This window comes from Acanthochromis polyacanthus, chromosome 2 (genome assembly GCF_021347895.1).
Source record: "Acanthochromis polyacanthus isolate Apoly-LR-REF ecotype Palm Island chromosome 2, KAUST_Apoly_ChrSc, whole genome shotgun sequence".
Classification (NCBI taxonomy): domain Eukaryota; kingdom Metazoa; phylum Chordata; class Actinopteri; family Pomacentridae; genus Acanthochromis; species Acanthochromis polyacanthus.
Genome location: NC_067114.1, coordinates 19,133,108 through 19,147,250, shown reverse-complemented (window position 1 = coordinate 19,147,250; position 14,143 = coordinate 19,133,108). Strand labels below are relative to the sequence as shown.

The following is a 14,143-nucleotide window of genomic DNA, read 5'->3' as shown; positions in this document are numbered from 1 at the left end:
AAGGATCTAGTCAGGCGAAAACAACCTGGATGAGTGCCATAAAAGAAGGTCAAATGTGGTAATAGGACTGTAGTGCCTACAGGCAGTGTAGGAAGTAATAGGATTTATTTTTTCTTTTCTTTTTTGCAGTCTTTCAAGTGCAAAAGTGTTCAGTGAAGAGCTGGGTTTTTAGTCTTTTCTTAAAGACTGAGAGGGATTCTGCAGATCAAACAAAGTTGGTAATTTGCTCAACGACTGGGGTTCAATGCCACAGTACAATAAATATAATAAAATACTGTAATTTAGCTTAAGCTGCATGTCACCAAACAAACAAACAAACAAACAAACAACAGTCTTCATTCTTGCATTCTGTGAACTCCCAATAATAATAACAATAACAATAATAATAATAATAATAATAACAATAATCCATCTAGCCATTATCAATACATCGCTTAGTCCTCATTAGGATCGCCTATCCCAGCTGACTCAGGGAAACATTACTATTACTATTGTTATTGCTAGTGTTCTGATACAAATAATTAGCATAGTACAGCAACTGAGGCGCCCAGCTCAGCGCATGCGCAGTCCGTCGAGTTGAGACGGAATGTTCTGGTTCTCGTCCGGAAATCTCGCGCATATTTGGCAGCCAAAGCGAACTAAGGCAGCAACAGCGACTGGAGCGACAGAAGGGAGCCAGCGGCCCTTTGGCTGAGCTTATCAGGATTTCGGGCGAAGGAAGCGTCGATTACTAAAATGACCAGTGGGTATCGACATATATGTTGACTGTAAGGCATTAATGTACTTTACTCGGTTGCATGTAGTATGTGCTCGTTGTTCTCACCGCTCGTTAGCTTTGACCGACTTGGGTTCCGTCTATTTTCTGAAATAGACAGAACATTATTTCGAGAAATTCCTGTCGCCTTTGACTATAAATGTCTTCATCATTGCTAACGGTGCTGTTTTTGGTTTGTTTACGTGGAGTGTGCGACCTTAAGCGATAGTGTGTGTCACTTTGATGTGTGTTATATAAAGAGCGTTGTACGTTTTGTCGACATCGGTGGATCAGCCAGTGGTTTGTTGTCCGGCTGTTAGCCGCAGCCCTGGCCTGCTGTAAAAACACAGCTAGCACAGACACAACATGGTTATTTCGGTATCAGCGCTGCCTGTAGCAGACATGTCAACGTGATAACAAGACATTATTTTCAGTTTTGCAAATGTGGCTGTGTCTTCGCTGTTTATCCTCATTTGCCCGTCTGGTGCGACAAGCCTGATCATGTAGACGAAGCTTTGCTGCCCTCTGTGCTGTTGTTCCGGGCTTGAAGCTGCTCCAGAGCGCCTCTCTGCCACGTCGGCTGCTTTTAAGTTTTGCACCATTTTTCTTTCCGCCATGATATAAATCGATCTTTTCATTATGTGATTACCAGACACTAGGAAATTCCTTTGAGTTGCTGATGCGGCTTTGTTTTTATTTTGCCTTTTTTTTGCAGCCTTTTGAAATCGAGGTGTGTAGGTGTGTAGGGGTGTAGCTCACATACCTGATGTGTTTGTCACTAATATGCCTTTGTTTATCTTCACTGTTTTTCTCTGACGTGCAGGAGGAAACCAACGTGAACTTGCCCGCCAGAAGGCTGCTAAAAAGCAGACAGAAAATAGTAAAGGGAAGAGGAGCGACGATGGGCTGTCGGCTGCTGCAAGAAAGCAGAGGTAAGCAGAAGTTTGCCAGAAATTAAAGAAGTGGGATGCACACAGACTTTGGATTTTTGCAGCACTGTACTCCATTCTGTGGGATAATTTGCTTCTCCTTAGTAATTCTGCCATTAATGCCATTTAATATTAGGATTCTTTGTGCTACAGTAATACAACACATCGGTCCTGAGTATACAAAAGCTGCAAAAATATCCTGATTGTACTTCCCGGTAAATAAGCAATAAGCTAAAGCACGTTATTCATCATATGTCAGAACCATGCCATCAAACATGTGGCATGAAGTGATTTATTTGTGTGTTACAGTTGAGGCTCTTCTAATAAAGTCTGTTCTCTCTCGAATTGTTCCTTTTTCCTCAAGGGATGCTGAGATAATGCAACAGAAGCAGAAAAAGGCAGATGAAGGAGGGAAAGCTGGCGCAAAGTCAAGTAAAGAGTGAAGTCTGAGACGAATTCAGCTCCACGTTTCAAAAACATCCTATGTTCAGCATTCTTCCTGATATATATGAGAATGGATCTGTCATTTTTGTCTAGACTAAAGAATCCAGAATCCTACATTCTTCCCTATGGCAATTGACATTGCTTGTTGGATTTGTTATTTTACTCGGTGAAAATATGTCTGAGCAACTTAACGGTTGTCCCACGTTGGTGCTGCATGCACAGGAGCATCAGTGGTGTAAACAGCAGGATAAAGACGAACAATTCTTGTTGCAAAGCATCTACGTAACAGTTGTGTATTTTTGTACAAAAATGTCCCCTGCTGGTTGCAAATAAAGTGTATCTTTTTAGTTCATGCTTGCTTGAGTTATTCTGAATATTGGCGTTGAAGACAGTGTGTGCAGAGTTTTCTTTGAATCTTTCATTCTGTTGCTCATATGTCCACCTTTTAACGGTAGAGTTTTTGTTAACGGTGTCACATTTCAGTGCAGTTTAATGAATCTAGCAAAGAGGAATAATCAGGAATTGAACAACCACTAGCAATATCTCAGTGTCTTCTGTGCGAAAGTGCAGTGATAAATGAAGGATGACTTCATACAGTCCTTAAAACCCTGCTCATAAACATCCTTAAAAATAGCCTTTACTGGCCAGAGTCTGGATAATGATTGATAGCTTGTGTGATTGCTTAACTACTAAAACTATAGAATTTTGTTCATGTTGTTTTTAACAACCTTAAAACCTGAAAAAATGAAATCCAAGAAATATTAACATCTTGTGCTCATGTTCAGTCCATCTTTACATGAGATAAATATTGCTGTTACATTTGAAACCCCTGTTGTGCAAAAGATGTCAAAGTTGGAAGCCCATCTCAGCAGATATTGAGATCATTTAGAATCGCCACAGCACCTGTCTTGCGTGTCTGGGCTGTGGGAGGCACAAGGAAAACATACAAACTCCAAATGAGCGGGAACCTACCTGTGAGGCTGCAGCATGAACCACTTTTATGTAAAAAAAAACAAAAAAACATGCTGCTCACTAAATCAGTGTCTTGTTAATGACTCTCGCTTTAGTGTGTTTTATCCTGCATTATTTATTATTTAAGCGTATTTGTTGTCACCAGTTTTCCTTGTCCTCATGAAGAACAGAGGAAAAAAAACTATCTTTTAAAATGTAACTTTTTTGTTATTTCCTGCCTTTTTGGAGCTAAAACAACTCAGTTTAGAATTTTATTAAAAATATTTTAGATTTTACAGCATGTCCAGTGTAGTGGACAACTGAGCACATTTATTGTAAAAAAGGTACAAAAAAAAAAAAAAACCAGCGACATTTCTAAATCAAAATAGACTGACAAAAAACATGCTGATTCATTTTCTAATGAAACTTTAAGAAACTAAAATAACAATGTAAAATTTAAAAGGTTGAATGAAACATTGTTATTAACAACTATATATATATATATATTTTTTTTTTACATTAATTACTTTACAATAAAATATATTAAGTCCTTTTCATGTCCAAAACTGCTGATATTCATAAAAGGGCTATTATTTTTCCTGACCAGTAGTTTAACTAAACTCTGACCTCAGTTTATAATTCCTGACATGTTCATAAACAAGAAAATATATGATTAAATATATAATTACTTGAAGAAAAACAAAGATATCTTAATATTTGACTTAAATTTTCTTTTTTCCTGGCAGGCGAGTTTGTCTCAGCATAAAACCAAAGTCCCCATTTTTCCACCCAACCATGAGATACCATTTGAAAGGCCAGTATGTCCTCTATTGAACACATCAGGACTTTGTAGGATAGCTCAAATGAGTCAAAAGACAAAGAACAAAAACAAATGTTCAGTATAGAGGACATCACTGAATGGGCTTGGTCTCAGGAAGTTATGAATTCATCCTGATTTCAACAATACAGCTCTTTGAGGAAGTATTCATTTCCATAAATAACACAATACACAGTACTGTGTCACTACAACCTGAAGTGAAGCAGAAGAGACTTTGTGCTATGTTTAAATCAGTGCTGTATAGTGCTGGTGCACACCATGTTTAGTGTAATTAAACCAAGTATGCCAGCTCACGAAGGTCTGCTCTAGTAGAAGAATGACCACAAGGTGGAGGCAAACACCACTGTATTTTTAAAAATTATTTCCTCAGTATGGCATGGGAGATACAGTCCAGAACAATACATTATACTGATAGATTGTTGATTATCTTGTGCTATGTGAACTCTGTGCTCGCGGCAGATATACAGTATTCAAGGCTTAGAATCAGTTTGAATTTTTATTTTGTTTTAAGGCTTCAAATGAACATTTGGCTCTCACATAACCTGCGGAAGCACTGCTATGATATCCAGACCAACCAACGCACCATTAAAACTCGACACTGCTCCTGTTTTATAGCTTTTCATCTATCCCATAAGCTACAGCTCAGGCTATTTATAGTCAATAAGCTGAGCGTCTGCTAACTGAAATCCACTGAGTTTGTGTCCTCCCCTCTCAGATTACAGGGCGTATAATTAAGTCACCAGTTTAGCTTTTTTCCATCTCAGATAGCAGGAGAGCAGCCCAAGAGCTGAATAATGATGAGGAACAAATGCAGAATCAGCCGGTTGCCTGAATGCAAGAGAATTCAAACCTTATCCGCTATCATCCTCGCTACTCTGCTTGCAGCTTTGGATAGATCTCACTTAAATTCAAGCATAAGGCCCAGCAGACTGACTGTGGGTTCTGGCTGGTTTTCTTAAAACAGACCAAGAGAGGAGCTCAGTGGTAATGAGAAACGCAGAATGCAAAGACAAGCCGAAGCCAGCTCCTCTAATTAAATTCATACAGGGAGACTCATCTCTTTAGGCTCCGTCTGCTGAATTTGAGATATGGAGGCACGGGGTGAAATGTATTGTTGTAGCAGGGCTGTTGCTGAAAGAAGGGCGCTTCATTTATGCTGTTTACAATACTGAGCAGTCCAGTGGCAAAGTACAAAATGGGGAGAAGGAGGACAACAATGCGCTGCAGCTGCTTGGCTTTACATGTTAAATATTGTCTAGAATTGCCCACAGCAAGGACAAGTATTTATAAATTTTCTGTCAGAAATCCATCCAATTCCGTAGTTTTTGTAGAATGACCTTCAGGTGTTCTTTTGAAACTAAGGAATAATATTCTGTACTTTTAGCAACAGCCAGAAACATCACAGGGTTCTGTATACTAATCAGTCTAAATCAAAATGAGTACTACCCAATACACAGTGAACAGCAAAAATCTGTACCCTTGATCTGTGGTAAAATAATCTGAAATGTTCTGTGCAGTAATGTAAATTTTAAAATACAATAAAATACAGTAAGTAGCACTCTATGCGTTTAATAGTAAACCCGAGAACAATAATAAACAGTCACAGTATTTCATATTCTTAAATCAAATACAATAAAATACAACAAGCAACACTCTATATATTTAATAGTAAACCTGAGAACAACAACAAACAGTAACAATACTCCATATTCTCAAATCATTTAATAGTGCACAGTTCAGCAAACATCATAGTGTTCTGCATAGAAATCACAAAAAGCTGCTCTCAGTAATCTTTCACAGTGAGCAAATGTTGTGTTGCAGGTGTCCAGATGTGGCCATCGAAGAGGCCTGGGGGGGGGGGGGGGGGGGGGGAGTCTGGCACCGTGGACTTCCACCTCCTCTTTCTGCATTCTATTATTCTAACTATTATTCTATGGCATTTTTTAGACCACACATTATACTCTGATGTTTCTTGAATGACATACTATTTTGACAATATACTACTGCACTATGACATTTTTTGAACCACATATCATACATGACAATTTTAGGCAACATCCTATCATTTTGTGCTTTTTGAACCACATAATAATCTAAGGTTTTTTTTGTTGACATGCTATATTATGAACTACAGGCCATACTATGTTATTCTCGAAAAGTATACTATACTTTGACATTTTCTGAACTACATCCTGTACTATGGCGTTATACACAGAGTGCTTTGGTTACATGTTGATTTATAATCTCGTTTTTTTCTGTTTTGTTTTTTGACAGGATTACCACAGACCTGACCGTGAACACCGTTGATACCCACCTGAGGGAGACGCTGCCTAAGATCTCAAGACTGCTTGGTCATGGTCTTTCTGCTCCAGAACATCTTCATCAACTACGTCTTCCTTTGAAGAGGCCCTCAGATGCTGCAATCTCTGACCTTAAGGAGGAACTGCTACTTTCAATCTGTAACGATACCGCGTTTATTTTAAAGGCCCAGCTCCTGGCAGCTTTGAGTGAAAATTTAGTCATTACAATTTACTGATTACAGGTACGGGGGAACCTGTTGACCGCCCCTACTAGACACGGGCCCACCGGGACAGTGCCCGGTATGCCAGATGGCCACCCCTGGTCCTGGTGTCAATATTTTGATGGGGGTCTAACAGAGATTTTGTTTTTTGTTCTTTGTCCTGATGTAGAGTGTTGCTTACACATGTGTGCTCCTTCCTGAACTCCATCCAGTCCTTTCAGTTTGCCACATGTGGACTCCACTTATGTCCTGGCCACATCTCAAGGATCGTTTTAACAAATTAGAGATTTCAGTTTGTGATTCTTAAAAAGAATTGCCAAATATTTCTGGGACGTTTTCACTTAGCCATTGTGGTTTATTGAGTGCAGATTGTGAAGGCAAATAGGCATGTTATTCATTTAAAATGTAATCCACAGTAAAGTGCCAGAGGTGAAGGGGATGATTACTTTTAAAGCAAATGTAAGGAATAAAGTCAAAAGAAGCAGCAAAAAATGTTAGACTTGTCAGCTTACCAGCTATACACTTTACTTTATGGTGGAACATGTGCAAGCAAAGTTCTACTTTGGAGTAAAATATGCTAATCATGTTCATCATGTGGTGGATAAATATAGCTACAGGCAGGTACTCCTCCTGTTTCATTATTTCGAGGGTGAAAGCAGCACAGTATTTCAACGAGGCTTTAAACAGAATATTCAGCAATATATTGTAAATAATAGAAATGTATATGAATGCTGATCTCTATCTCAACAACATCTCAGTATATATATATATATATATATATATATATATATATATATATATATATATATATGTATATATATCATGGTAGAGACTGCGATTTGGTAGAGTTGGAGTTACCAGTAGAGATTGCGATTGGAGGCTCTACCAGTAGAGATTGCGATCGCAATCTCTACCAGTAGAAACTCCAATCCTACCAGTAGATATTTGTCAGGGCTAAGATTAGACTTTTAAGGTTAGGGTCAGGGGTCAGGGCAGGGGTTAGATTTAAAGGTCAGGGTTAGTTAAGGTTAGGGTCAGGGGTCAGGGCAGGGGTCAGATTTAAAGTTCCATCTCTACTGGTAGAGATTACAATCGCAAACTCTACTGGTAGAGACTCCAATCACAATCTCTACTGGTAGAAACTCCAGTTCTACCAAATCGCAGTCTCTACCCTGACATATATATATACATATACACATACACACACACACACACACACACACACACACACACACACACACACACACACACACACACACACACACACACACACACACACACACGTCTTTCTTAGGTTGTGAGGACCCATTATCTAAGTTGTTTGTGAGGACCATCATTTCTACTCTAGCTAGAATGGTGCAAACCAGAAATTTTTAACTAGGTGGGAATAGAGAATCAGAATCTTACGTCAAATGTGAAAAAGCTCAAAGTTAAAAATAAATTTATTTGTAGAGTTGTGAGGACCGGTGCCTGTTGCCAGGCAGATTTGGTGATCACCTCATTTGCTTTTTTTACAGCTCCATGTGTTCACTTGATAAAAACTATTACAGTATGATACAGTTTTATCAATGGAGGCTTTAAGCAGTTTATTTCTCCAGTTTAAGCTCACTTTTGTTGGTTGACATGTTTGCAGTTATATGTAATTGTATAAAAGCTTTAATGATCTATGAGACAAATTTTCAGTGATCATATATTTTTACTCACAGATATTGATGTTAAAGCATTTTGGTTTACTATCATGTTGTGTTTATTTGAATATTAAAATATTAAGATGTTTCAGATATATTTTGGACCGCCTCAATTTCATATTCGTATTTTGAAGTGGTAAGCAAATTATTACCTCATTACAAAAGGCACTGGATTAAAGCATAACTCTGAAGCTTCAGCACTTGTGCATTTCAGATTGAATACATTTGTTTATTTAATAATTTAATTCACTCCTAGATATTTCCCTTAAACACTTAATTCCACACTGTTTTTTTTCACAATTTCGCAATTTTGGTAATTATTGGTATGAAACATGAAAGACGCGATCTGTTCTCTTTACAACCCAACTTGTTCAGCCTTTTAAATCTCAAATTTAAGACTCTCTTGTATACTTGTTTGATGCTAAACCAATACTTAATAATGTCATAGAAATATCACGAGACTTACCAAAAGAAATGATTGACATTACTTTATTTATCAAGCCATCGGACGTCTGCAAGCTGGAGAGTCTGTCCAAGACATTGCCCGTCACTTTAATGTCAACATCGCCACCATTTACCGTCTCCAGCGTCGATACAACACCACACAGAGCACCGATGACCTTCCCCGAAGCGGACAGACTCTCCAGCTTGCAGACGTCCGATGGCTTGATTCCTCTCAATTTGGTTGAAGCGTGGCATAGTTAAACAGCAAGTGAAATGCCTATGATCTTGAATGAAATTTATACCCACTGAAGGTGTCGATAAATCGTGCATATTCAATTGCATGTGCAAAGTGTGAATCATGTCCACATCATCAATGCATTGGTGTATTGCTACGATTCGTTTTCCGTTTTCGGTTTTCACACCAACCTTACAAAACGCAACAGAAAATGTTAAGAACACACCATGCACCACAAAGTACCAAATGCATTTTTGTTTTGGGAAACCAAATTTAATTTTTCATCGGGTAAAAGAAACTTGCGTTTCTTTTGCGTGTGAGTATACATACATACATACATACGTACCCAGCCAGATACCACACCGAATGCAATAACCCCGCCGACGTACCCGTCGGACGTGGTTAACTAATTTCAAGAATGACAATGAAAACGTGAAAGTTTGCTCTAAAAGAAAAATGAAAGAAGAATTTTCATGATCAATAATGACATCAAACACAAACATTTGTAAAAGAGGAAAAAGACTCCAGGAGGGTCTGACCCTCCCTAACCTCGACCCTTTGGAAACGCTCCATAAAAACATGATTCTCATTGTTTACATGGCAAAAATCAATCAGATATTATCAATGCTATTTGAAGAAATATATCACCAATGAAAAATAATTTGTATGGAGCATTTCCTGAAGTCATCTCCTGAAGTCATCTCCTGCTTTTACAATCTCTTCCAATATGTACTTTAATTCTTTTGCTGAATATTCCCAGAAACAAATTAATTTCAAGAATGACAATGAAAACATGTGAAAGTTTGGTATTAAAGGAAAAAAATGAAAGAAAAGACTTTTCATGATCAATAATGACATCAAACACAAACATTTGTAAAAGAGGAAAAAGACTCCAGGAGGGTCTGACCCTTCCTAACCTCAACCCTATGGAAATGCTCCATAAAACATGATTCTCATTGTTTACATGGCAAAAATCAATCAGAAATTATCAATGTCATTTGAAGAAATATGATATTAACAATGAAAAATAATTTGTATGGAGCATTTCCTGAAGTCATCTCCTGCTTTTACAAACTCTTGAAATATGGACTTTAATTCCATTGCTGAATATTGACATAAACAAATTAATTTCAAGAATGACAATGAATACATGTGAAAGTTTGGTATTAAAGAAAAAAATGAAAGAAAAGACTTTTCATAGTAATAATAATAAACACAAACATGTAAAAAAAAAAAAAAAAAGGAAAAAGACTCCAGGAGGGTCTGACCCTCCCTAATTTCAACTCTTTGGAAATGCTCCATAAAAATAGGATTCTCATTGTTTACATGGCAAAAATCAATCAGAAATTATCAATGCTATTTGAAGAAATATATCACCAATGAAAAATAATTGGTATGGAGTATTTCCTGAAGTCATCTCCTGCTTTTACAATCTCTTCAAATATGTACTTTAATTCCTTTGCTCATATTCACAGAAACAAATTAATTTCAAGAATGACAATGAAAACATGTGAAAGTTTGCTCTAAAAGAAAAAATGAAAGAAAAGACTCATCATGATCAATACAAACGTGTAAAAAAAAGGAAAAAGACTCCAGGAGGGTTTGACCCTCCCTAACCTCAATCCTTTGGAAATTCTCTGTAAAATCATGATTGTCATTGTTTACATGGTAAAAATCAATCAGATATTCTAAATGTCATTTGAAGAAACGTGATATTAACAATGAAACATAATTTGTGTGGAGCATTTCCTGAAGTCATCTCCTGCTTTTATAATCTCTTCAAATATGTACTTTAATTCCTTTGCTCAATATTCACAGAAACAAATTAATTTCAAGAATGACAATGACTGAAAACATGTGAAAGTTTGCTCTAAAAGAAAAATGAATGAAAAGACTTTTCATGATCAATAATGAGATTAAACACAAACATTTGTAAAAAAAAAAAAAAAAAAAAAAAAAGGAAAAAAGACTCCAGGAGGGTCTTTGTATATCAAGAAAATACCAAGGATGGAAAATGTTTGTATTTAATGCACATTCAATAGAGTCATGACTGTTTCTTTCATTAAAATGAAACCAATGCTCCAACACCAGCAGTGGTTATTAGTTATTCATGTCAAATGATGAACTAACTCTGAGGCAGGACTCATGTGAGCATTTTAGGCTTCAATAGTCTCACTCCTTTTGGGTGACATCATGCCTGACCAAACTGAATTGTGGGTCAGTTTCTACTCTTTGCTTGCACTGGAAAGTTGAAATGTTCAAAGTAACAAATCAAATCACACTGATGCGTTTGTGTTAAGATGATCACAACAGCAAAGACACCATTAACCCCCCCACTCTCAAACATCAGTGCAACACGTGTAAACTCTATCTTAAATCAGAGAAAATGTATATTAAAAAGCCAACTTAAACCGAACAGGTGTGGTTACATTTTTAAAAAATTTTGTTTTGTTGATGTTACATTTCTGAACTCATTCAATGTCTAAACTAATTATTAAATATAATAAAAGTTAAGTCACATTTGTATGTTTTAAAGTAAAGAACTGAAAATGATATCCAGTGCAGGTTTACATTGTCAAAATCTACCACCTGACCACTAAATGTCTGAGATGGCCTCAAAAATTAAATTAGGGTCTCTTGGTGTGGGGAGAACATAGATGTCCTACCACCCCCATGTGGCAGTCTTTCAATTCTACAAAAAGATAACATGCACTTACAAAAATACATACATGGAATAGGCCTACAAACAGTCAGACTAACCCTTCATTACAAAACTACAGTACACTGGCACAGTGATGTACTGAAACATGTTTACTGTGGTACAGTATATAGTACAGTCATTGTACGTATGTAATTGTTGTCAACATTTACATCCTATAATGTCAAAAAAGGTAATTACCGGTTCTCTTCTCTAAATCTTCGGATTATGGTGGACACAGTGAATCTACTGATGTTTGGTTGTACCCTTAGTCCGGCCCCCCACATCGTGGACAAGAACATGGTCAATCACAGTAGCTCTGATTTCATCAGATATCACTGTTCTTTGTCCTCGCTGACCACCTTGACCCGCTCAACCTCCTCTCACACGAACTCCTCTTCTTAGATTTCTGTCCATTGTGGTGCCTCACAAACCAGTGCTCTGGCTTGTATGTACCCTCACATCATTAGCCACAAGTATGATTAATTTTGAGTTGTTGTGTTCAACCGGTGACCCCTGAGCTTTAAATGTGTTTGACTTTTGACACCTGTGCTCACCATTATGCAACACAGGTGCATCACAATGACAGTGCGTTGAGAAGACGTGTCTAAACAGGTGAAAAGTGCTTATGGTTTTGCCAAAAGAGATACTGATTCAATAAGTGGGTTCAGGCAACTGAGAATTTGGTTCAGACAATAGGGTTTAGTGTTTTAGCAATTGAGAAAAACTGTAATACCACTGTGCAACTCTTTCCGCATTTGTATTTATCTTATAATGTGGTGGAAATGCATTTAATAAAATAAAATAAGATAAGATAAACTTAATTGATCCCACAGTGGGGAAAGGTCATCGTAACAGCAGCTCCAGGGAGAAAAAATTAATATAAAGGTAGTACAGAACAAATTAAGAAACGCACAGTGCAAAAACGCAGAGAAAATTATATACACAGAAGATGTTTTTAAGAAGAAGACTATTTACATGAGGTTGAAACAGTTATTGCACAGAGGTGGTATGCATATGTGAGGAAGAAAAGTGCAGCAGTAACAGAAGTAGATCAGTTTATACAGCGGCATTCTAAAGTCTGACCGAAAATAATGTTGGGAAGTGAAATGGGGGAAAGATTTACAAACTAAAAAGACATCATTCATATGAATAAGGAGTAACAGTGATCCTGGTGGCAAATTTCATTACATGAAATGTGGGCGAGGTTACCTTATTACAGTTATGTGTGTATCCAAGGACCAGAGTCAAATAAAATCTAATCACACCCAATTAAATCTGAATCCCTCCATTTGTTATTACGTTTTGCTCTTTTTACTCTCACACAACTAATTAGCCACTTTAGTTCATAAATCCCTAATCTGATTGTGCATTGTTCTTTAACTGCAACACTTGGCTCCAGCAGACTGGGCATGCTCACAAGCTGCTGCCACACAAAGCAGAACCTAATGTGTTGCTTTTGACTGCATGTGTAAATATCTTTGAATGATGAGCAATAAACCTGTTTTCCATGTCCTCAGAAACTTAGAATACAATATGTTCCAGTGAGAGTCTGGTATTTCAGGCTAGATGGCCAAAATTTGCATTCAAAAGCTGCACTCACTCACTAATTTTAAGCACTTAACCACTGCCTGCAGAGCATCCAACGGTCAGATAAAAGCTGTCATTACACAACAGTGACAGATGATACACATTTTTTCCTTTTCTCCAAAGAGACCATCTGTAATGTGGCCTTATTATAATGCAGTAAACTGTGAATCATCCAAACAGTGTGGATGTTTGCAGATGTTTTGTGAAAATGAGGGTCAGTGATATGCGGTGTACACGGATACTGGAGCTGGAGGATGTGAGAATCTGCTTGATGTTTGCAGCAGCTGTGAGAATAGATGAATAAATAACTGGAATATATTTAAAGATGTATGCAGCAGTCTCTTGTTTTTCCATGTCACAAGACAGCAAATGGACTAAGGAAGAAAGCAAAAGGTTGTTGGAGTTACTGTGACTTTAGCTGACCCAAGAATGAATCTGGTGAGGTTTGGTTTGATATGAGTCAAGGTATATGTGGAGACCCAGAGGTGATTACAGACATTTTTCTAATTGTATTAGAATATACAGTACAGTACAGTGGTTGACTCGCTCCTGATTTCTTCTGTTTATCCATCCATCCATTATCAAAATACCACTAAATCTTCATTAGGGTTTACCAGGGGGGCTGAAGCCTGTCCCATCTGACTTAGGGCGAATTCAGGGGACACCGTGAACAGGTCGCCAGTCTGTCGCAGGACTACATATACAGACAAACTATCATGCTCACATTCACACCTACAGGCAATTTAGAATACTCAGTTAACTTCAGCCTGAGCATCTGGAGAAAAGCCATGCATGCACAGGGAGGACATGCAAACTCCATGCAGAAAGATGCCCGGAAAGCCGGGATGCAAACTAGGGATCTTCTAGCTCCAAGGCTAGCAAAAGTTCTAACCACCAACCCTTCTTCTGTTTACAGTCAAATGTAATTGCCCTCCTTTAATTTGATATTTAGTTGTGTCACGTTTAGCAGCAACAACCAAACACTTCAGATAGCCACTCTTCTTTGCAGAACTGCTTTGGAGGGTTTGTGAGCACAAACTGCTCATTTCAG

The 14,143-nt window shown here is 37.7% G+C and overlaps 1 protein-coding gene across 1 annotated transcript; it reads left to right on the top strand.

Annotated features, from left to right (window-relative positions):
• Positions 1 to 584: 584 nt before the first annotated feature.
• On the top strand, positions 585 to 2,479 carry serf2b (small EDRK-rich factor 2b). The gene is made up of 3 exons (XM_022199554.2): positions 585 to 742; positions 1,578 to 1,686; positions 2,048 to 2,479. Exons 1-3 carry the CDS (start codon positions 736 to 738, stop codon positions 2,124 to 2,126), a joined length of 195 nt encoding a protein of 64 aa, XP_022055246.1. The 5' UTR covers positions 585 to 735; the 3' UTR covers positions 2,127 to 2,479.
• Positions 2,480 to 14,143: the final 11,664 nt, after the last annotated feature.